The sequence below is a fragment of the Drosophila novamexicana genome, unplaced genomic scaffold (assembly GCF_003285875.2).
Source record: "Drosophila novamexicana strain 15010-1031.04,08,12 unplaced genomic scaffold, DnovRS2.1 tig00000024-arrow-pilon, whole genome shotgun sequence".
NCBI classification, from domain to species: Eukaryota; Metazoa; Arthropoda; class Insecta; order Diptera; family Drosophilidae; genus Drosophila; species Drosophila novamexicana.
The window spans coordinates 1,572,390-1,598,801 of record NW_020824768.1 but is presented as its reverse complement, the minus strand read 5'-3'; the positions used below and the strand labels follow the sequence as shown (position 1 = coordinate 1,598,801).

At 37.8% G+C, this 26,412-nt stretch overlaps 1 protein-coding gene across 1 annotated transcript in view; it reads right to left on the bottom strand.

Moving 5' to 3' along the window:
- The window catches only part of LOC115771269 (division abnormally delayed protein), a 96,991-nt gene that overhangs the window by 11,432 nt on the left and 59,147 nt on the right, over positions 1–26,412 (bottom strand). Inside the window, exon 2 of the mRNA XM_030716884.1 lies at positions 3,754–3,897. Within this exon, the coding sequence (XP_030572744.1) occupies positions 3,754–3,897 (144 nt within the window). The remainder of the gene's footprint in view (positions 1–3,753; positions 3,898–26,412) is intronic.

Here is a 26,412-nt window from a genome sequence, read left to right as displayed (position 1 = left end):
AACTCGGCCACTCCAACAGCTGTGGGCTCCGTGCTGGCTGCGCCTGGATGCCTGGCTTTAGCACAATGTCAAAGTAATTGGATGAGTTTAGCTCTTGACTTTATATCTGCGTCGTCATATTGAGGTGCTTCAGAGCATACGCATTAATTGTCTACTGCGAAGCTCTAACTTAACTGCTGTCAGCCTCTTGCCTCTAACTCCTAATCTCTTGCGGCTTTTTAAGTTTCTTTTCTTTTCTTTCTTTTTTTTTGTGGTGCCACCAATTAAAAGTGAGCGCTTACAAATGCTGTACATTTACAGTGGTTAGCAACTAATTATAATGCTTATAAATATCATTTGGACGGTGCAGCCAGCCAGACAGACAAGTTGGTTAGACAAAATGGAGCCGCTGCTGCCAGTGGCAGTTAATGAAACCTGTTGCGCAATTTTTATATAATTTTTTATATTTTTAATTAAATATTTTTTGTTATCGCGTTTTGTTTGACAAACCGCAAATGACTCCATTAATTTTGTTTTTCAATAAACAAACGATTACGAGCTGGTTTTGCTGCAGCTTATTTATTGTTGTTTGATGCTATCCGCTTCAGATATTCATTCAGTAAATCTAGCTGCACAGTCAAGGTCGGCAGTTTGAGCCAAATATATATTTAAATTTAAAGAATCGTGTTAATTGGAAGCATTTTTTATGGCAGTGAAACGAGTTTGCAGCGAGAATTTATTGTATGTATAAGATCGTATCACGCAATCCTGTTTAGGTTTTGAAAACCTTACGAGGTCGTAGGTTTTACAAAATTCCTAGCTTAACTTCAATTTCAGTTGCCGCATTGTTGCAGTTGCAGTAAAAAATAATGATAACAACTGCAGCCACTCGAGCTTGACGCTCGGTATCTCTGGCTCTGGCCAACTAACCAACTAGCTAACAGCTTCACTTTGTGACAAGCCAAACAAAAGCAGTTAACAAACGATGACGGCCAAAAGCCACTTTGCTCGTAGACAAAAAAAAAAAACAGAGGAGAAAAAAGTAACAGCATCAGCAAGCTGGCCAAAGCGCAAGATATGGCCGAAACAGACTTTGCAGCGCGTTTGAGAAGCGCGGAGAGAGGCAACTGCCAAGTGGAATGTGCCACGAAAGTTGCGACTTATGAAAGTGCACGCACTGTTGTTGCAATTGATGCTGTTGTTGTTATTGCTGTTGCATTGCAAAAATGCGAAAATATAAAAAGAAAACGAATTTTAGCCACACTTCGTTTTTGTTGCACAAAGAGCGAAAAGTTTTTGTGGGTGAGTGTGTGTGTGTGTGGCAGCCAGCCAAACGGGCTGATCAGTAAGTCAGCATTTGGAACTTTTATGCAGGCACACGCCGAAGCGCAGGCAAGAAACGGCTGCGAAGGGCGGGTTGGCTTTTTGTCAGGCAAAAGCATTAAGAGTGAGGATGAAGGGGCAAATGGAGCAGCGGAACGTGCTAAGTGCAATGGAGACATAGTGCGCCCGCAATGGAGACAGACCCGCCAGCTTGGCCAGAGGCAGCTTGTGGAGGCGCTTCTGCCAAAGGGGGCAGGGCTTAAAGGCGGCGGGAGTTGGCATAATTCGTAAGCTGCGAAACGTGTTTACACACGCAAATACTTGCTTAAAAATAATACGGAACATGCATTCGCACGGAGCAGCAGAACGAGAAGCAGCAGCAACAACAACAACAATGCAAAGCAGCACATGCAGCAACAAAGCCACGCAACACAGCAAAACAAAACAGCACAAAACATAAAACAACAATCAGGCAGGAAACGGAAAGACGCGGCGCAGGGCGAGAGGAAAAGCGCCAGGAAAACCTGCATATGCGCAGCTCTCGATGCGGCTGATTTTGCTGCTGCTGCTGCTGCTGCTCAAGTTGCGGCATTAAGCGGCAATGTGCATTTATATTTTATATACAATAAAATATATTTTATGCGTAAGCGCGACAATGGAACGAAAATACCAGCAATAATATGCATTACATTTTATAGTTAAAGGCATTTGAAGAGTTGAAGCTTGAGCAAACATTACGCATACGCACGGGCGTACGAGCTGGTACGAGGTAAATCAATTTTTATGGTCAGCGTGTGTAGACATAAAAGAGAGTTGGCCATACACGAGTTGGCCAAATCCCAAAGTTAAACAACTCCAAGAGGCTTAAAAGCCAAACAATTTCCAATCACTGTGCGGCAAATTGTTTGACATGCATAAATTATATGTAACATTATTTCATATGCATTAAATGATTAAATAAACAGCATTAAAAAAAAACAAGGGGAAATTTTTTGCACACAGTTTAAATAACATTTACAACAAAATTGCAAGCCTCGTGCATTTTTAAAGCACGCGCCTACTTTTATTTTATTTCATTTTTTTATATGGTTGTTAAATAAATAAATTGCAATTTTAAATGTAATTTCATTTCCATGCCTGCTTGCCTGTATATTTATTAAGCTAAATGAATTCGCTGATTGCATATTAATATTTGTTTTTTGCATTTGAATTGAACGTGGGATACTTCACGAGCTCTAATGTGACATCATGCAAAGGCAGCAAATGCACTGAGAATTTTAAATAATTCGTGCCGCAGCGCTGGCAGAAAAAAAGAAGAAGAAAAAGAATCAACAAAAGCTCTTCCATATAGAGGCCTTAAGGGCTCAGATTTCAATTGACAACCACAGCGAGTATTTACTCGGTCAAATTAATTTGTATTTTTGCTTCAAATTTAAACGATTTAATGAAATAAATTATTTAAATGACGTTAAATAAACATGAAATGCAAACAATAGATATATGTGCGCGAATTGTGTGCTCGAATACGCGGCCCATAAAAACAGCCAGAGTCGGGTGCAGCCGCAAACAAAACTTTTTAATTTTAAATGCGCGCCCATTTCCAAGAACTGCAGCCAACAGCAACAGCAACAACAACAACAACGAGAACAAATACATATTGAGAACAGCAGCCCGAGCTGGGGGCACGCCTTAAAGCGAGATTTACAACATGTACGACAACAATTTGCAGGCATTGAAAAGTTCTCCTACCGCTGTTGTCCTCCCGAAAACGTGACCCAAACAAAGTTTGCAAAGTGTCCAAAAGGCGATGAGCAACAACAACAACAACAACAACAACAACCACAATACAAACAACAACAACAACATGAGCAACAACAATATTTAATGCCTTTTTAATTAGATGCAGACACTTTGTTGCATTCCAAACAGCTCGCAGCGGATATGCCCCGGCCAAGACTCGCTTGTTTATGGATATGGATTGGCATATATATATATATATATGTATATGTACACAGGTATATATGCCTGACTTTCATTGCCGTGAGTCGCTTTGATCTGCATACAAATGCAAATTACAAATCAATTTCGCGTTTCAAGTTTAATTTTGTTAAATTCAAACCGAAAGAAAAATAAAAGTTATCATCATAATTTTTGCGACCCACGCTCATATTTGCATATTATAAATAATTTATTGCCACGAAAAAAACATATATATATATATATGTTTATAAACTTTTCAGACTTTGCCTCCGACTCTGACTAACCAACCAACCAAACGACCGACCGACCGACTGGCTGACTGGACTGATTTGCATAAAAGCGTTTGCCATTTGCCATTTGGCAGTCTCCAGTTTTTAGCTTTCAGTTTCCATTTGCCGCATTTTGCAGGCTGCACTCTCGCACATTCAAATGCGATTCAAAGTATTCATATACATGTACTCATATACTCACTCTGAAACTGGCTGGCCGTGGTCTCCAGGATGCCGCGCAGGCTGCTCGTGTGATGGTGCAGCAGTTGCTCAAACTTTCCGGCTGCCTTCTGGCGCAGTTCCAGTTCCGTGGCATTGCTGCAGCAGCTGCCACCGCAAATGGCGCCTGCAAAAGTAAAACATATGAAAAACAAAAATTAGTTATCTGTCCAAAATACGCATCTAAATAACAGCTCTAGCTCTAGTCTATAAAACTCTTTAGCTCTTGGCTGTCAATCTCTGCCAACTTCGTGGCTGCCCAATTATCTTCAAAATATCGTTTATTTCTTGTTTAATTTCTGTGCTGTCTTCGGGTGTGGCTCACTTAATTGCTTATGGCTCAAAGCCTGCTTTGTGCCTCAATTTGGTGGCGATACCCATCATCATGTCAGCGTACTCTGCGTGGGCTTTAAATACATTTTCAAAACAATTGAACATTCATTTTCTTTTTAGTTTATTGCGTTTCGCTTTAACTACTTTTATGTATAGCACCATTTGTTTCTTTTTATCAGTTTTGGGCGTTTTAATAACTTTTCAATTGCTCGTAATTGCGAATTTTTTGGGTGTTGCCTTTCCATAAACTTAGTTTCCATTTGGCCAGCTGTTGCTATTGTTGCCGCTGCCTTATAATTTTGGCTTGAAATTGTCTTCCAAATAGAACAAGAGCAGGAGATCCCAATCACAAATAATTGAAAAGTCATCTCCAAGCGACTGGAGGATCAACACTTAATCGATTTTTATGCTCAATATCACTTGAATCATTTTCAAGAATGCAATCAAATTGTTGCTGCGATAATTTATAAATAATAAATAATAAGTACAAAAGTACAATAAAAAGTACAAAAATGTTCTAATTTAAGGGGTTCACATGCCCAAGATTTGTTAAAGCTCATCTCTAAAATAAATCATGTACATATCATCAACAGGTTGTTGCAGCTGTTAGCTACCCCCTTTGGCAAATTGTTGCAACATCAGTAAATTCAAGACTCACACACACATGTGCGTATGCATTTATGTGTTAATAGCTTTTGTCGCTGGTGGCAGCTACCGAGCGACAATTGAGCCCGGAATGAAGATAGCTGCGTGCAACTGTCGTTCTCTGTGTGGGGCAGCCGAAGGCGGGCAGTTGTGGGGAGGGGAGAGTAGTGTGTGATGCTGGCGTGGGCTGATGACACGCATTTTATGACAACTGCAATGACAATGACAGCAGCAAAAATATCAACAGCAACAGCTACAACAACAACAAAAACAACAACAAAGCAGAAATCAGGCACTTTGAGCAATCGACTTATATGGCATAGATACGTCTGCCGCGCGTGTGTGTGAGTGTTGCGTGTGTGTGTGCTGCCTATTTTGTCTTTATAGCTTATAATTTAAATTAATGGCTTCTACATGATGTTTATGTGCGCCGCGCTGCACCTACATTGGCACATTAGCATATAGTATATAGCCGTAGCCCCACCGATTAGCTGGCCAGATGTTTTTTTTTTTTCATTTTGTGGCCATAAAATTAGCAAATGGAACGAAATGAGTTTGACAAAAACTGTAAACAGTCGCAGTCGCCGCCACAGTCGCAGCGATTCATCAGCAGCTAAATTTAAGTCGACAGCTACTGTGGCAGCCACGGGAGCGGAGGGGCAGCAGCTACTGTTGTCATGTGTTGCACGCTGGGGCAGGCGCATGTGGCAACTGGCAACGGGCACGGGCAACTGGCAACTGGCGCGACGCGTCGCTGGCCGCAAAGCCATGACACATATTTTCCATGTCATGCATTGCGAATTCAACAAGCTGCAAAAGCAAAATGAAATGGAAAATTGAAAATGCCGTTGCATACAAGTGTGGCAACTGAATGTGAAAAGAAAAGAAGCGCAAGGCCAGCGAGCGAGTGCGACAGTCGAATAAAGCCAATACTCTTGGCATCTGGCAAACATTTGATCAGGTCTCTAGAAGCTAACAGCAGGCTGACATATGGCCATTCAAGTGGGTGCAAAACAATGGCATCTAATTAAGCTGAGTCATAAAGTGAATCAATCATTCGATTCAAATGTTATTCAATATACCAAGTGCCAGCTCAACATGAAAGCTGATGCCATGGCCTGGCCCGGCCCGACTTCGAGCTCTTGCCAAACGACTTTAAGGCCCGTGCAATGGCGTGTTTATGCGCTGCGTGAATAGCTGCCCATAAATCAGGCAATCCGAGGACTCAGCCAGGCAGGCAGCCCACAACTGGAAACTGGCAACTGGCCAGATCCCTTGTCAGAGTCGGCGGCGTCAGTCAGTCTAGCTGGCTGGCTGGTGGCACAAAAATGTTGCAGCTGATGCCGTCGCCTCCGAGGCTGGCTGTAACTTAAACCTGAACCGGGGCAGGCTTCCTTTCAGCTTTGCTGCTGCTGCTGCTGCTGCTACTGCTGTTCGCTCCATTGCTTTGTAGCTCAAGAGCTCACAGCAACAATTCAATTGAATTGTCGCAACGTGACACACACTCACACACACATGAGGACATGCATGGCCCAGAAAAGTATGCTAGGGCAAAGTATTTCGGGCACAGCGCGCTGCCAAATTGCAGTTGGGGCCGAGGCGTGGCGTAAAAAATGCAAAACTCATGCATGGCCAAAAACTGTGCCTGCCAAAAATACGAGTTGTGTGTGCCTTGGCATGGCCATGACCGCAGGGCATGTGGGCGTGGCACCGTTACGCCCCCACACTCAAAAGCTTTTATGCACTTTTCTTTCACTTACAACTGCTGCTGTTGCTGCCACTGCTGCTGCTGCCCCTGCAACTGCTTCTGCTGCTGCTGCTGTCTATTTGCGTCTCTTGTTTTGCAGCCTGTCACCACAGCAGCAGGCAACGTGTGCGAATTTGTTTACTGTAATTGTCGACAGGCATTGCGGAAGGGAAAATAGACACGTTGACGGTGGTGCAGTGGTACGGTGGTTTCGGCTTGACTATAGTCATGGCCATTGTGTTGCTCCACACACACACACACACGCATGCCCCTGACAAAAGCCTATACCGATTTTCGCAGGCATTATCAGACTTGGCTGAGAGCCAAGAAAACGCTTAGCTTGGCTCAGAGGCGAGCTTTACATACCTTGACATCATTCGGCTATCCTCTACACTCCCCCCTCAGCCCCTTGTCAAACACTCCACATATGCTATATGCGTTTTCAATTTACAGAATGTGCTGTAAATCTGTAGAAATTCATGAATTTGTTGAGTGAGAGAGAGAGAGATAGAGAGAGAAAGAGAGGGTGTGCGCGCGGGGAAAATGTGATGTGTTTGTTGAAAAGTTTTAGTGCCTCATTCTAATTAAAGAAAATGCTTACTAAGTGCAAAAGCAAACTTTTGGCTGCTGCTGACGCTCAAATGACTTCATGACTTGTGTTTGTCTCGCAAAACTATATAAAGTATGTGTGCGTGTATATATATGTATAAGAGCAGCACTTATACAACATAATTCTTACAGAAATATACACTTGAAAACAATTTCTAGTCTAACATGACATGTGGTTTCTCGGAAAAGCAAATAACCTTTTGCCTGTTGCATACTAAGTATATCATAAATATATATTTTCAAAATTGTGTTTTTCTAGTGAAATTTATGGCCTTGATAGAAAATCAATTTGTGTACACACACCACAACCCAATGCATTCTGTGCGCAGCGAAACCCTATCGACAGCTCGCAGGCCGGGCCAAGAAGTCAACTATTGGCTAGGGCCATAAATTGTAAAAGAAATTTATAATCAGCAACAACTTGAACAACAAATACTACACATTCAGACCGAGTGACTGCAGTGCAAACCACAAATAAAAACATCCGCCGGTTGCCACCAGACATAGACCCCGCCCCCTTCAACCCACCCCACTCCGCCTTGGTTGCGTGGCACCGTGTGTCAAGGGGCGTTCGATAATTGTTATCAAAAAAAAAGTGTTGACTACTTGTCAAACACCAACAATTTGTGCAGCGATAACGATTAAAAGTCAACAAATGCGGCAAAAAGAAATGATAGAGAAGAAGCATTAGTCCGATAGAGCCGAGCATATTAAGACCAAGAAGCGGGCATAACATAGAGAAAGGTGCGCAGGGTGCCGGCAGTAGATCCTATCGATATGCTTCAACTGTTATACCATTTTATGGTTCGTTGAGTTCCTCTTATTATTATGACACGTTTCTTGTTGTTGTTGCTGCTGCCAGAAGGCATGTAGATCGTCATCAGCTGTGGCAGATCTGCTGGCTTCGTGGCGTTTCAGAAAGAAGAAAACATAAAAACCAGAATCGGTTCGTTGAACTCTGTTCTAGTCTAGTTAATCAAAGTCTAGTTAAGCATACCAAAAGCAGGCAAAGTCTTCTGAAATGCATTTGCAAACTAAACAAATGCTTTCTGGAAGAAGAAGACAACTCAGAGACCATAATATATATGTATATGCTTGATCAGTATTAAGAGTAGAGTCGTTATAAACTATAGCTGCCATATCAATTGAAAATAAAGTTCTGGTATAAGAGATCTTTTTATATTTTCAGATAGATGACATTTCACAGATACATCCTGCTGCTTCATATGTGCGAAATATTATCAACGGCGGCCTTCTATATCATGTAGCTTCAAGGTAAGACTCAGTCGAAAAATAAGTTTGTATAAAATATCACGATCAAGCTCGGCTAATTCGAGCTTCATTTCTCTCCCAACATATGTCCGTTTTTAAGTTTGACTATTATACTATTTATCTGAATATATTGTGTCGCAACAATAGATTAAGCCTTCGTCTGCACTTGACTTCAGGGTATTCAATTTTCGGTCTGCCAATGTTAGTTGTTCTTCGTTTTTTGCTGGTCTTAGCTAATTTTCATGTTATCGCAAATATTTTCAAAATCGTATATCAGCAATTGGCGCTTGATAGTAGAAAGTTCTATTCTTGATATTTGCCCGACTGTCTACACGAGCTCCGCGTTAAAGGTTTGTATATTTTGCTGGTATTTTGGTAGATTTAATTTATTCGAGACGCTTTCGTTTTCGTATTTGCATCGCATATTTATTTATTGTATATTCAATTATTTGTTTTCTTTGGCGTACTGCGCCCTTCACAAGTTTATTTATTTATTTTCTTTTGTTTTACATATTTGTTGCAGCCTGTTTTTTTTTTTTGTTGCATTGCAGCTGCCACACGAGCGAGAATCCCAGCAATTCAGCTGATAAATTGTTAATGCGCGCATAACTTTTCAATTTGTGTGGCAAATTCCGCGTGGCAAGCAAACATACACACACACACGTATGCGGATTGTCAGTTACAGATGCAGCTTGCAGCACGCGACGCCGCTGACATCGAAGCTGGCAGATTTTGGCGCCACGTCTGCGTTGCATGTTGAATTTATTGCGGCGGCTGCAACAGCGACAATCTCCTTGCCATTTATTTGCATTCGCCCATTTGAATATAAGTTCATATATGTAACTATAAGTAACAACTGCGTGTGTGAGTGTGTGTGTGTGTGTGTGTGTGTACGCATGCACTTTGTGCTAATTTTGCAATGAAAATGTCAACTGCGATTATGCGACTGCCTCGGCAAGAGTTCAGCAAAAGTCGTCGACATGTTGCCAAGTTGCATGCCCCGTTTTGGCCAATGCTGTTGCAGCAACAACGTGCCACACTTTCGCGATGTTGTTGCTGCTGCTGCTGCTGCTGATTGGCTTACATTTTCGGTTAGGCGCCAGGCAGACGCGTCTTGCACTGAGCAAATGCCACACCAAAAAAAAAAAACTGTCTGCCTCAAAAAGCATATTAAAAATTTAATTGAAAAAAATGTGTGTGTGTTGCAAGCAGCGGCATATTTGCAATATGTGGGCTGGCTTCTGTTTAGCTGCGGCTGTGCGCTGCGGCCTGCTATATTATTAATTATTAAGATTTATGATGTTGCCACAAGTAGCTGAGCCTATCTATATGCAAATTTACATTGAACATATCTAGGCGAGATCGCCGAAAGAAATTGGCGAGAAAGCAGAATGCCAGAGATCAGAGGAAACTACTTTATGATGTACGACTGCATTAGCCAAAGTGTTCCATGAATTTGTGCCAAAAAATTTCGCCAAAGAGCTCTGTGCTTTGTGGATCTCGCTAGCGAATTGCAAGCTGACAGCCGGCTAATTGAATCAGCGCTGCTTGAAATGCAACAAAAGACTTTAAATACCCACACACACACACATGTGATATGCATCGCTGACTTTTAAGAGTCGCAGTTGTAGTTGATTGCCTGTCCGCTTGGGGCCAGCCCTTGAAAGGGATTGGGTTTGGCTAGTTCTTTTTACATCAAGTGCCAGCCAGATGCATAAATCCCGCGACCTCAAGCACCAGAATGCCAAACAAATGAAATTGCAAATCTATAAATAAAAGGGCAGCTACAAGAACATCTCCAATTCGAGCTGCAGAGCATGAATCACACACGCGATAAGGCAGCTGCCCAGCTGATGCTGCACACACAGAAGCAACTGCAACTGCAACAGCAATAGCAATAATAATAATAACAATAAAAACAACTAAAGCGCCAGCATAAAGGCAAAACAAAGGCTGAGGTAAATGTTAAACAAATGTTCAACAAATCAAAAATAAACAATTTGCACAATAAGTCAACAGCAACAACAACAACAGCAGCAGCAGCAGCAATGGAATATCTGGCAGCTCTGACTTTTTGCTTCAGCTGTAATATAAGAATAACTCAAGTCTCAGCAGCAGCAGCAACAACAAACAATTGCGGAAATTGCTGACAACAGCAACGCCAACAGCAGCATTTTAATAATTAAAAAGTGAAGCAGCTACAACAACAACATCAACAACAGCAGCTGCAGCAGCAACATGCAGTCGTTGCTGCCAACAAGAAGCAGAAGAGAAGCAGAGCAACAACAACACACTGCAATAACAACAAACAATTGCAAATTATACAACTGGGCGCACAGCAAACGAACGACAGCAAACGATATACAACTGTCCAACTGACCATTTGCCCAACCATTGGCAACATTGCAGATGTGCAAATGTTTTACAAACAGCAAACAGCAAGCAAACAAATAAACCAACAGCCAGACCTCAATGCACCCAGCTCGGCCCTCTCTTTTGTCGGGCAAATAGCAGCAGCAACAAATGCTGTGCGCCCAGTAGGCGAATGGAGCCTGGCCAGCTGACGTTGCCCCGTGATGAGTGCAACCAACAGCAGCTGCAGTTGCTCCCTCTATCTGCTGCGGCTGCAAATTGCTGCGGGTAATCATAGTGCATGTTGCATGCAAATTAACGCATCAACGAGCGACGGCAATGGCCACCGATTGCAACTGGCAACAGACAGCAACACAGATCCCGCATAAATGGACGCTCTTCGGCACAAGCATTTTTATGAGATTATGCCAACGGCAAAGTATGCTGCAGAAAAAAATGCTGGGGGGTGACAGGGTTATCCCATCGAATGTGCAATATAATTAGCTTGCATTTGCTGCCGGCTGCCGCTCACAAATGTCAACGTACGCAAAATTTCTCCACATGCCGGCAGCAATAAGCAGCCTAATTGTCATCAAGAGCTATGTGAAATGTAATAGAATGTTGTAAACTTTAACTAAAGCAATCAAAACTGATGACTCGTAGCTTCTGTACAGCTTTAAGGTGATTCATGTGACAGCAACATGCCGATGTTGCTGCAACCTCAAGAGCAGCAGCAACTTGTTGCCTTTGCTGCTGCTGCTGCTGGGAAATGTTTGTTGTGCACATACCATAAACTGCACTAGTTTATGGCATACACATATTCATATATAAAATATGAGTATTTTAATTAAATTCATTTTCGGTTGCTGATAACAACGCGGCCCCAAACTGGGCCAAGTCAGTGGCATGTTGCCGGGGGCATTATCTGCGGCTACTACAATTACGCAGCCGAGGCACAATTCGAAAAAGTATTTTACTTGTCGAGTTGCTGACTATTTGAATGAAACCCCAAACTAAGCCAATGAACGCAATTGGAATCATATTACAGACTTACAAGACAACAGGCTACAATAACTGCAAACTTTGCATACAGATTTGTGTCAAAAACTATTTCAAAGTAGAGAAAAAATTACTATAAATAAAAATAAAATCAAATTAAATTAAATACAATGCCCAGCTCCAGGCAATTGGGTCACATTTTTGGACAATGAGAAGGCGTCTAGGTCTTGAGCACTTGAGAACTTCATGTACTCGACAGCATAATTGCATTGCATCGTGCGCGCCGGCAGACGCACAATACGGGCCATAAAAATGGTGCCAGCTGGCTCAGCATATATAAAATCTACATTAATGTTAAACAGCAGCAAATTGCTGGCGTTGTTTTTGCAGCCAATAAATGGATTTTTGGGTCAGTCCATGCCACGCCCAGTACGCTGTGCACTGGGCAGATGTCCAAGCAAAAAGCAATCGAAATGTAAGACAAAAACACAATCACGCGCAACCTTGAACAAATGTTTGTATTGTTCGGACTACAAGATACTTTGCGTGTAATTTGTTGCATGTTAGTAGCTTTTAATTATATGCTGATTATGTTTTGGGGCACAAACAACAACAATAAAAAAAAGAAAAAACTACACCAAGGCACACCCTACAAAACGCAAACAACGCTGTGACAAGCCAAAATTGTGGCACGTACCAGCGAGCAGACAATGGCTGGCTTCCCCGTTGCTGACTTGCAGAAAATGCCAAAGAGCTGGTCACACAGACAGACAGCGAGCGAGAGTGGGAGAGAGAGGCGGAGGTATAGAGACATGGTAAGAGCTACAAAAAATTCAATTAGTTTTGTGTTTGCGCATTGCATGACAACAAAAAACCCCTGCAACACGGCCCATCCTAAGGCAAACATGCTCTGCAAAACCTCCCGCCCGCCCACACACACACTCACACAACCCATATGGTAACATGGGCTCGTAAATGTTTATTAAATAATGCCAACTACGAGTGTGGAGCAGGCAGCGTGTGCTCCATTTGGAGGTGTCAGCCAAGTTGGGTGTGCAGAAGAGAGCGATGAGCTTAGCTGAACTGGCGATTAGATAGTCGGCATGCAAATAACTAGTTAATTCGAATTTAAACGGACTAAAACACATTGTGTGCTATCGTGATATTTGGGTGTAGTTACCTGTAAGTAACTGTGATTTCGGTCGAGTCACAGTGAGTCACAAGTTGCACTTGTTGCCCGCCCGAAGACTTTTAATATGCTGACTGACAGCCCCTGAGGGGCGCCCCAAATGTTCAATCAATAAAATCAAACAAGCGCTGTGCATGCAAATGAATTTTACCAACCTTTGAATGCATTTGAACAGGGCAAAAGAGGAAAATGGAAAATGGACAGACGACTTGTCGAAAAGGATTCAAAGCGCTTTTTCACAGACAACAACTGAAAATGGCAACAATGACAATTTTAAGCTAAGGCACGTAGCGAGCACGAAATAGTGTCGCAAAAAGGAAGAAAAATCGAATGAAAGGAGGGCTACGAATTTCTATGGGTTGTTAGTTAAAGAACGAACCTGAAATCCAAAAGTTTTCCCTAAAAAATTCGCATTTTAATTGACAATTTAAAGTTTATTCAAAAAATAAGACAGAAATATAAAAAGGTCATGTTTATATTATTCGAGATATGATTAACAAATATATTATTAATAAAATAAATATACTACAAAAACCATAGTTAAAGCTAACAAGTTGATCAATTAAGCCAATATATATATTTATATATATATATATATATATATATTTAAATTAGTATTTTATCTGTGTCTATCTGTTGGCAAGGAACTCATCTCCTTAAATATATGTACAGTGCACACCCGCAGACACTGCAGGAGTCGGCAATAAAAATGCAATTTGGCTAAAACGTGTTCAATACTTCAATATTTGCCTAACACTGGCCACTGCTTTCAGTTAAAATACACACACACACTCAAACTCACACACACACAGACACCGAGAGATAAAGCCATTGAAATCGCATGAAGCTTAACAATTGCAAAGTATTCGGCAAGTGGCCGCAAGCCTTCGTTTCGACATTTTTATTACTGACAATGCAGGAGGAGAAGGTGGAAAGGGGGGCTGGGCAGCTGGATAGCCCACAAGTGCCGCACACGCTGCCCCCGCCACACCCCCCTCGAAAAGCTCAGCCCGCCGGCTCCATTTGCACCGATTGCGCATACGCCGCATGGGCCGTCGGACGGATGCGATTTATCGGTACGTAGAGCTGCCTTTGATTTGGGCACTAAATAGTTGGCTTACAAATTTGTTATGCAGCATTGTGTGGGCTCGTTCCCAGCTTTCAATTACGCCCACGAAAATTGTGAGCCAAGTCGAAGCGGAGCAGAGCAGAGCCAAAGCGTAAAATGCTTTGGCCATAAAAATCAGATTTAATGCAAAGGATTCACGCCGCGGTTGCGGCTGCGTTTAGGTGTGGCAGGGGCAAAGGGGTAAATACAAAGGAATAAATATTGAGTGTTTACCTTAAAGCCGCAAAGCAAACAAAATGGCAAACAAAAGATGCCGACCGAGAGTTGGGTGGCTGTGGAAAACGCGCGCGAACAAACAATGCGCTCAGATTTTCCGTTTTCCCTTTTTCCTTTAGTTTTCCACTTGGCTTTTGTTTTGCCAGTGCTTGTTGTCTTTTGCCTAGGTAGTTACTCATTGCATCACTCACCGCCTTGCTCAGTCACCGACATATTCATTCACTCACTCACTCACTCACTCACTCATTCATTCAGTCATTCATTCATTGTAGCTGCTGGCTCTTTGTTTTGGTCATGCGGCGCACGTAATTCGCTGTCGGGCGTAAGAGTTTGCAGCGTTTTTCGTGATGATTTCACAATTTCCCATGCGTGCCCAGTTTTCCCAAGCCCCAGTAGTTGGCCCGGTTATTTCTTGTTGTTGCTGCGATTTTATTTTGATTTTATTTTTGCATTTGATAATCTGCCTCTGAGTTTATCAGTTGGTCCACAACATTTGTTCACGTCATCTCTCGTTGGGAATATTCTTATGAATAATCTTTTATATCTCACAGGCATTTCTCATGCACGTGTGTGTGTATGTGTGTGTATATGAAAAGATTTCATATTTTTAGCTCTTGTCTCTTTCCCGGAAGCAATTAGATATACTGTGTGTACGTACAGAGATTTGTGCTTGAAATTCTTGGGCTGCTTAAGCATCCATTCATAGGAATTAGCCACGTCTCTAGAGACAAATTTATTTAAAACCGCAAAATACGAAGAAAATTTGTTCACTAAATGCTTAAAATGAATAAATAAATGATTCAGTATAAAGGTTTTTATATAACTGAATGCGAAATACCCTTCCTAACTGCTTTTATTTATTTAAACTATTCATCAATTATTTTTCATTTTATTGCAAAGAACTCATTAAATGTAATTTATTAAATTATGAGACACTTGAGAACTAATAACTAATATAATAATGAGTTGACAGAAAGTGTTATACCAAAGTGTTGCAAGCCTCATTTAATAGAGCACATACCCCATGTGTAATGCAATTTCTACGAACCTTGCTCATACGCATTGCAATAAAATAAACCAAAATAATTGTAAGAAAAACTTAAAAAGCTTTAATTTCATTAGACTTGGCCAATTAACAAATACGGCCACATTATTTTGATTTTAATGGCTTCATCGGGAGCGGGTTTTCGGCCTACTAGGCCACGTCTCGCCTAAAACTAAGAGAAAATGTTGCGAGTGGGGCATGTAAGTGCAAAATGTTGTAAGCAAAGCTGCTGACATCTGTGCTGCCACAAGCAGGCGGCTGTCACGCCTTTTTTGCGCCTCATTAGATACGAGCTGTGGCGAAGCCAGACTCCGGCTTCGATTGCGAAATCCCAATCGAAACCCAAATCTTTTAAAGCCGCGGGCCTGCACTCTCGCAGTTGCCACAATTTGTAGCGTGTGCGCGCTTATTGATTTCCAGTTAGCCTCAAGGCATTCGCGTGTGGCAAACGCCCAAGTAACGATGCGCAGACGCAGTTGCAGTCGTCTATGCAGCGCAAAGCGGTTCTGACGCTCATCGACAAATCATCAGTACTATCGATTGGCATCAAGGATATTAATATCTAAATTTTGACCCAAATTGACCAAAAAAGCAAGGGGTTACATCACGTTTTTTGTCAAAATCGGGGTCGGATCAAAAATCGAAACTTTTTTGATGATTTTTTGCTATATCTCGGCCAAATATTGTCCGATTTTGTTATTTTATACCATTTTCTTTTCGAAACGATCAGTACTACCGATTGGCATCAAGGATATTAATATCTAAATTTTGACCCAAATTGACCAATAAAGCAAGGGGTTACATCACGTTTTTTGTCAAAATCGGGGTCGGATCAAAATTCGAAACTTTTTTGACGATTTTTTCTGAATATCTCGGGTAAACATCGTCTGATTTTATAATGTTATACCTTTTTAAATTCGTAAGGATCCCTACTACAAAATGGCATTCAAAGAAATTAAATATCGATGGCCTTAATAATGTTGTTGAACAATAAAAGGAAGCGTTTGTAAAGTCAACCTTTTTTGATAATTTTTTGCTATATCTCGGCCAAATAATGTCTGATTTTGTTATTTTATACCATTTTCTACTCGTAACGATCAGTACTATCGATTGGCATCAAGGATATTAATATCTAAATTTTGACCCAAATTGACCAAAAAAGCAAGGGGTTACATCACGTTTTTTGTCAAAATCGGGGTCGGATCAAAAATCGAAACTTTTTTGATGATTTTTTCTGAATATCTCGGGTAAACATCGTCTGATTTTATAATGTTATACCTTTTTAAATTCGTAAGGATCCCTACTACAAAATGGCATTCAAAGAAATTAAATATCGATGGCCTGAATAAAGTTGTTGAACAAAAAACAATGCGTTTGTAAAGTCAACTTTTCTTGATGATTATTTGCTATATCTCGGCCAAATAATGTCCGATTTTGTTATTTTATACCATTTTCTACTCGTAACGATCAGTACTATCGATTGGCATCAAGGATATTAATATCTAAATTTTGACCCAAATTGACCAAAAAAGCAAGGGGTTACATCACGTTTTTTGTCAAAATCGGGGTCGGATCAAAAATCGAAACTTTTTTGATGATTTTTTCTGAATATCTCGGGTAAACATCGTCTGATTTTATAATGTTATACCTTTTTAAATTCGTAGGGATCCCTAATACAAAATGGCATTCAAAGAAATTAAATATCGATGGCCTGAATAAAGTTGTTGAACAAAAAACGATGCGTTTGTAAAGTCAACCTTTTTTGATCATTTTTTGCTATATCTCGGCCAAATAATGTCCGATTTTGTTATTTTATACCATTTTCTACTCGTAACGATCAGTACTATTGATTGGCATCAAGGATATTAATATCTAAATTTTGACCCAAATTGACCAAAAAAGCAAGGGGTTACATCACGTTTTTTGTCATAATCGGGGTCGGATCAAAAATCGAAACTTTTTTGATGATTTTTTCTGAATATCTCGGGTAAACATCGTCTGATTTTATAATGTTATACCTTTTTTAATTCGTAAGGATCCCTACTAAAAAATGGCATTCAAAGAAATTAAATATCGATGGCCTGAATAAAGTTGTTGAACAAAAAACAATGCGTTTGTAAAGTCAACTTTTCTTGATGATTATTTGCTATATCTCGGCCAAATAATGTCCGATTTTGTTATTTTATACCATTTTCTACTCGTAACGATCAGTACTATCGATTGGCATCAAGGATATTAATATCTAAATTTTGACCCAAATTGACCAAAAAAGCAAGGGGTTACATCACGTTTTTTGTTAAAATCGGGGTCGGATCAAAAATCGAAACTTTTTTGATGGTTTTTCTGAATATCTCGGGTAAACATCGTCTGATTTTATAATGTTATACCTTATTAAATTCGTAAGGATCCCTACTACAAAATGGCATTTAAAGAAATTAAATATCGATGGCCTGAATAAAGTTGTTGAACAAAAAACGATGCGTTTGTAAAGTCAACCTTTTTTGATGATTTTTTGCAATATCTTGGCCAAATAATGTCCGATTTTGTTATTTTATACCATTTTCTACTCGTAACGATCAGTACTATCGATTGGCATCAAGGATATTAATATCTAAATTTTGACCCAAATTGACCAAAAAAGCAAGGGGTTACATCACGTTTTTTGTCAAAATCGGGGTCGGATCAAAAATCGAAATTTTTTTGATGATTTTGATGACATTCAAAGAAATTAAATATCGATGGCCTAAAAAAAGTTGTTGTACAAAAAACGATGCGTTTGTAAAGTCAACCTTTTTTGATGATTTTTTGCTATATCTCGGCCAAATATTGTCCGATTTTGTTATTTTATACCATTTTCTACTCGTAACGCTCAGTACTATCGATTGGCATCAAAGATATTAATATCTAAATTTTGACCCAAATTGAACAAAAAAGCAAGGGGTTACATCACGTTTTTTGTCAAAATCGGGGTCGGATCAAAAATCGAAACTTTTTTGATGATTTTTTCTGAATATCTCGGGTAAACATCGTCTGATTTTATAATGTTATACCTTTTTAAATTCGTAAGGATCCCTACTACAAAATGGCATTCAAAGAAATTAAATATCGATGGCCTAAAAAAAGTTGTTGAACAAAAAAACGATGCGTTTGTAAAGTCAACCTTTTTTGATGATTTTTTGCTATATCTCGGCCAAATATTGTCCGATTTTGTTATTTTATACCATTTTCTATTCGTAACGATCAGTACTATCGATTGGCATCAAGGATATTAATATCTAAATTTTGACCCAAATTGACCAAAAAAGCAAGGGGTTACATCACGTTTTTTGTCAAAATCGGGGTCGGATCAAAAATCGAAACTTTTTTGATGATTTTTTCTGAATATCTCGGGTAAACATCGTCTGATTTTATAATGTTATACCTTTTTAAATTCGTAAGGATCCCTACTAAAAAATGGCATTCAAAGAAATTAAATATCGATGGCCTGAATAAAGTTGTTGAACAAAAAACAATGCGTTTGTAAAGTCAACTTTTCTTGATGATTGTTTGCTATATCTCGGCCAAATAATGTCCGATTTTGTTATTTTATACCATTTTCTACTCGTAACGATCAGTACTATCGATTGGCATCAAGGATATTAATATCTAAATTTTGACCCAAATTGACCAAAAAAGCAAGGGGTTACATCACGTTTTTTGTCAAAATCGGGGTCGGATCAAAAATCGAAACTTTTTTGATGATTTTTTCTGAATATCTCGGGTAAACATCGTCTGATTTTATAATGTTATACCTTTTTAAATTCGTAAGGATCCCTACTACAAAATGGCATACAAAGAAATTAAATATCGATGGCCTAAATAATGTAGTTGAACAAAAAACGATGCGTTTGTAAAGTCAACCTTTTTTAATGATTTTTTGCTATATCTCGGCCAAATAATGTCCGATTTTGTTATTTTATACCATTTTCTACTCGTAACGATCAGTACTATCGATTGGCATCAAGGATATTAATATCTAAATTTTGACCCAAATTGACCAAAAAAGCAAGGGGTTACATCACGTTTTTTGTCAAAATCGGGGTCGGATCAAAAATCGAAACTTTTTTGATGATTTTTTCTGAATATCTCGGGTAAACATTGTCTGATTTTATAATGTTATACCTTTTTAAATTCGTAAGGATCCCTACTACAAAATGGCATTCAAAGAAATTAAATATCGATGGCCTAAAAATAGTTGTTGAACAAAAAACGATGCGTTTGTAAAGTCAACCTTTTTTGATGATTTTTTGCTATATCTTGGGCAAATAATGTCCGATTTTGTTATTTTATACCATTTTCTACTCGTTACGCTCAGTACTATCGATTGGCATCAAAGATATTAATATCTAAATTTTGACCCAAATTGACCAAAAAAGCAAGGGGTTACATCACGTTTTTTGTCAAAATCGGGGTCGGATCAACAATCGAAACTTTTTTGATGATTTTTTCTGAATATCTCGGGTAAACATCGTCTGATTTTATAATGTTATACCTTTTTAAATTCGTAGGGATCCCTACTACAAAATGACATTATTATATCGATGGCCTGAATAAAGTTGTTGAACAAAAAACAATGCGTTTGTAAAGTCAACTTTTCTTGATGATTATTTGCTATATCTCGGCCAAATAATGTCCGATTTTGTTATTTTATACCATTTTCTACTCGTAACGATCAGTACTATCGATTGGCATCAAGGATATTAATATCTAAATTTTGACCCAAATTGACCAAAAAAGCAAGGGGTTACATCACGTTTTTTGTCAAAATCGGGGTCGGATCAAAAATCGAAACTTTTTTGATGATTTTTTCTGAATATCTCGGGTAAACATTGTCTGATTTTATAATGTTATACCTTTTTAAATTCGTAAGGATCCCTACTACAAAATGGCATTCAAAGAAATTAAATATCGATGGCCTAAAAATAGTTGTTGAACAAAAAACGATGCGTTTGTAAAGTCAACCTTTTTTGATGATTTTTTGCTATATCTTGGGCAAATAATGTCCGATTTTGTTATTTTATACCATTTTCTACTCGTTACGCTCAGTACTATCGATTGGCATCAAAGATATTAATATCTAAATTTTGACCCAAATTGACCAAAAAAGCAAGGGGTTACATCACGTTTTTTGTCAAAATCGGGGTCGGATCAACAATCGAAACTTTTTTGATGATTTTTTCTGAATATCTCGGGTAAACATCGTCTGATTTTATAATGTTATACCTTTTTAAATTCGTAGGGATCCCTACTACAAAATGACATTATTATATCGATGGCCTAAAAATAGTTGTTGAACAAAAAACGATGCGTTTGTAAAGTCAACCTTTTTTGATGATTTTTTGCTATATCTTGGGCAAATAATGTCCGATTTTGTTATTTTATACCATTTTCTACTCGTTACGCTCAGTACTATCGATTGGCATCAAAGATATTAATATCTAAATTTTGACCCAAATTGACCAAAAAAGCAAGGGGTTACATCACGTTTTTTGTCAAAATCGGGGTCGGATCAACAATCGAAACTTTTTTGATGATTTTTTCTGAATATCTCGGGTAAACATCGTCTGATTTTATAATGTTATACCTTTTTAAATTCGTAAGGATCCCTACTAAAAAATGGCATTCAAAGAAATTAAATATCGATGGCCTGAATAAAGTTGTTGAACAAAAAACAATGCGTTTGTAAAGTCAACTTTTCTTGATGATTGTTTGCTATATCTCGGCCAAATAATGTCCGATTTTGTTATTTTATACCATTTTCTACTCGTAACGATCAGTACTATCGATTGGCATCAAGGATATTAATATCTAAATTTTGACCCAAATTGACCAAAAAAGCAAGGGGTTACATCACGTTTTTTGTCAAAATCGGGGTCGGATCAAAAATCGAAACTTTTTTGATGATTTTTTCTGAATATCTCGGGTAAACATCGTCTGATTTTATAATGTTATACCTTTTTAAATTCGTAAGGATCCCTACTACAAAATGGCATACAAAGAAATTAAATATCGATGGCCTAAATAATGTAGTTGAACAAAAAACGATGCGTTTGTAAAGTCAACCTTTTTTAATGATTTTTTGCTATATCTCGGCCAAATAATGTCCGATTTTGTTATTTTATACCATTTTCTACTCGTAACGATCAGTACTATCGATTGGCATCAAGGATATTAATATCTAAATTTTGACCCAAATTGACCAAAAAAGCAAGGGGTTACATCACGTTTTTTGTCAAAATCGGGGTCGGATCAAAAATCGAAACTTTTTTGATGATTTTTTCTGAATATCTCGGGTAAACATTGTCTGATTTTATAATGTTATACCTTTTTAAATTCGTAAGGATCCCTACTACAAAATGGCATTCAAAGAAATTAAATATCGATGGCCTAAAAATAGTTGTTGAACAAAAAACGATGCGTTTGTAAAGTCAACCTTTTTTGATGATTTTTTGCTATATCTTGGGCAAATAATGTCCGATTTTGTTATTTTATACCATTTTCTACTCGTTACGCTCAGTACTATCGATTGGCATCAAAGATATTAATATCTAAATTTTGACCCAAATTGACCAAAAAAGCAAGGGGTTACATCACGTTTTTTGTCAAAATCGGGGTCGGATCAACAATCGAAACTTTTTTGATGATTTTTTCTGAATATCTCGGGTAAACATCGTCTGATTTTATAATGTTATACCTTTTTAAATTCGTAGGGATCCCTACTACAAAATGACATTATTATATCGATGGCCTGAATAAAGTTGTTGAACAAAAAACAATGCGTTTGTAAAGTCAACTTTTCTTGATGATTATTTGCTATATCTCGGCCAAATAATGTCCGATTTTGTTATTTTATACCATTTTCTACTCGTAACGATCAGTACTATCGATTGGCATCAAGGATATTAATATCTAAATTTTGACCCAAATTGACCAAAAAAGCAAGGGGTTACATCACGTTTTTTGTCAAAATCGGGGTCGGATCAAAAATCGAAACTTTTTTGATGATTTTTTCTGAATATCTCGGGTAAACATTGTCTGATTTTATAATGTTATACCTTTTTAAATTCGTAAGGATCCCTACTACAAAATGGCATTCAAAGAAATTAAATATCGATGGCCTAAAAATAGTAAATTTTGACCCAAATTGACCAAAAAAGCAAGGGGTTACATCACGTTTTTTGTCAAAATCGGGGTCGGATCAACAATCGAAACTTTTTTGATGATTTTTTCTGAATATCTCGGGTAAACATCGTCTGATTTTATAATGTTATACCTTTTTAAATTCGTAGGGATCCCTACTACAAAATGGCATTCAAAGAAATTAAATATCGATGGCCTAAATAATGTTGTTGAAAAAAAAACGATGCGTTTGTAAAGTCAACCTTTTTTGATGATTTTTTGCTATATCTCGGCCAAATAATGTCCGATTTTGTTATTTTATACCATTTTCTACTCGTAACGATCAGTACTATCGATTGGCATCAAGGATATTAATATCTAAATTTTGACCCAAATTGACCAAAAAAGCAAGGGGTTACATCACGTTTTTTGTCAAAATCGGGGTCGGATCAAAAATCGAAACTTTTTTGATGATTTTTTCTGAATATCTCGGGTAAACATCGTCTGATTTTATAATGTTATACCTTTTTAAATTCGTGAGGATCCCTAATACAAAATGGCATTCAGAGAAATTAAATATCGATGGCCTAAAAAAAGTTTTTGAACAAAAAACGATGCGTTTGTAAAGTCAACCTTTTTTGATGATTTTTTGCTATATCTCGGCCAAATAATGTCCGATTTTGTTATTTTATACCATTTTCTACTCGTAACGATCAGTACTATCGATTGGCATCAAGGATATTAATATCTAAATTTTGACCCAAATTGACCAAAAAAGCAAGGGGTTACATCACGTTTTTTGTCAAAATCGGGGTCGGATCAAAAATCGAAACTTTTTTGATGATTTTTTCTGAATTTCTCGGGTAAACATCGTCTGATTTTATAATGTTATACCTTTTTAAATTCGTAAGGATCCCTAATACAAAATGGCATTCAAAGAAATTAAATATCGATGGCCTTAATAATGTAGTTGAACAAAAAACGATGCGTTTGTAAAGTCAACCTTTCTTGATGATTTTTTGCTATATCTCGGCCAAATAATGTCCGATTTTGTTATTTTATACCATTTTCTACTCGTAACTATCAGTACTATCGATTGGCATCAAGGATATTAATATCTAAATTTTGACCCAAATTGACCAAAAAAGCAAGGGGTTACATCACGTTTTTTGTCAAAATCGGGATCGGATCAAAAATCGAAACTTTTTTGATGATTTTTTCTGAATATCTCGGGTAAACATCGTCTGATTTTATAATGTTATACCTTTTTAAATTCGTGAGGATCCCTAATACAAAATGGCATTCAGAGAAATTAAATATCGATGGCCTAAAAAAAGTTTTTGAACAAAAAACGATGCGTTTGTAAAGTCAACCTTTTTTGATGATTTTTTGCTATATCTCGGCCAAATAATGTCCGATTTTGTTATTTTATACCATTTTCTACTCGTAACGATCAGTACTATCGATTGGCATCAAGGATATTAATATCTAAATTTTGACCCAAATTGACCAAAAAAGCAAGGGGTTACATCACGTTTTTTGTCAAAATCGGGGTCGATGCGTTTGTAAAGTCAACCTTTTTTGATGATTTTTTGCTATATCTCGGCCAAATAATGTCCGATTTTGTTATTTTATACCATTTTCTACTCGTAACGATCAGTACTATCGATTGGCATCAAGGATATTAATATCTAAATTTTGACCCAAATTGACCAAAAAAGCAAGGGGTTACATCACGTTTTTTGTCAAAATCGGGGTCGGATCAAAAATCGAAACTTTTTTGATGATTTTTTCTGAATATCTCGGGTAAACATCGTCTGATTTTATAATGTTATACCTTTTTAAATTCGTACGGATCCCTAATATCAATTGGTATTCAAAGAAATTAAATATCGATGGCCTTAATTAAGTTGTTGAACATAAAACGATGCGTTTGTAAAGTCAACCTTTTTTGATGAGCTTTTACAATATCTTGGCCAAATAATGTCCGATTTTGTTATTTTTTACCATTTTCTACTCGTAACGATCAGTACTATCGATTGCCATCAAGGATATTAATATCTAAATTTTGACCCAAATTGACCAAAAAAGCAAGGGGTTACATCACGTTTTTTGTCAAAATCGGGGTCGGATCAAAAATCGAAACTTTTTTGATGATTTTTTCTGAATATCTCGGGTAAACATCGTCTGATTTTATAATGTTATACCTTTTTTAATTCGTAAGGATCCCTACTACAAAATGGCACTCAAAGAAATTAAATATCGATGGCCTAAATAATGTAGTTGAACAAAAAACGATGCGTTTGTAAAGTCAACCTTTTTTATGATTTTTTGCTATATCTCGGCCAAATAATGTCCGATTTTGTTATTTTATACCATTTTCTACTCGTAACGATCAGTACTATCGATTGGCATCAAGGATATTAATATCTAAATTTTGACCCAAATTGACCAAAAAAGCAAGGGGTTACATCACGTTTTTTGTCAAAATCGGGGTCGGATCAAAAATCGAAACTTTTTTGATGATTTTTTCTGAATATCTCGGGTAAACATCGTCTGATTTTATAATGTTATACCTTTTTAAATTCGTACGGATCCCTAATATCAATTGGCATTCAAAGAAATTAAATATCGATGGCCTTAATTAAGTTGTTGAACAAAAAACGATGCGTTTGTAAAGTCAACCTTTTTTGATGAGCTTTTGCAATATCTTGGCCAAATAATGTCCGATTTTGTTATTTTATACCATTTTCTACTCGTAACGATCAGTACTATCGATTGGCATCAAGGATATTAATATCTAAATTTTGACCCAAATTGACCAAAAAAGCAAGGGGTTACATCACGTTTTTTGTCAAAATCGGGGTCGGATCAAAAATCGAAACTTTTTTGATGATTTTTTCTGAATATCTCGGGTAAACATCGTCTGATTTTATAATGTTATACCTTTTTTAATTCGTAAGGATCCCTACTACAAAATGGCATTCAAAGAAATTAAATATCGATGGCCTAAATAATGTTGTTGAACAAAAAACAATGCGTTTGTAAAGTCAACCTTTTTTGATAATTTTTTGCTATATCTCGGCCAAATAATGTCCGATTTTGTTATTTTATACCATTTTCTACTCGTAACGATCAGTACTATCGATTGGCATCAAGGATATAAATATCTAAATTTTGACCCAAATTGACCAAAAAAGCAAGGGGTTACATCACGTTTTTTGTCAAAATCGGGGTCGGATCAAAAATCGAAACTTTTTTGATGATTTTTTCTGAATATCTCGGGTAAACATCGTCTGATTTTATAATGTTATACCTTTTTAAATTCGTACGGATCCCTAATATCAATTGGCATTCAAAGAAATTAAATATCGATGGCCTTAATTAAGTTGTTGAACAAAAAACGATGCGTTTGTAAAGTCAACCTTTTTTGATGAGCTTTTGCAATATCTTGGCCAAATAATGTCCGATTTTGTTATTTTATACCATTTTCTACTCGTAACGATCAGTACTATCGATTGGCATCAAGGATATTAATATCTAAATTTTGACCCAAATTGACCAAAAAAGCAAGGGGTTACATCACGTTTTTTGTCAAAATCGGGGTCGGATCAAAAATCGAAACTTTTTTGATGATTTTTTCTGAATATCTCGGGTAAACATCGTCTGATTTTATAATGTTATACCTTTTTAAATTCGTAGGGATCCCTAATACAAAATGGCATTCAAAGAAATTAAATATCGATGGCCTGAATAAAGTTGTTGAACAAAAAACGATGCGTTTGTAAAGTCAACCTTTTTTGATCATTTTTTGCTATATCTCGGCCAAATAATGTCCGATTTTGTTATTTTATACCATTTTCTACTCGTAACGATCAGTACTATTGATTGGCATCAAGGATATTAATATCTAAATTTTGACCCAAATTGACCAAAAAAGCAAGGGGT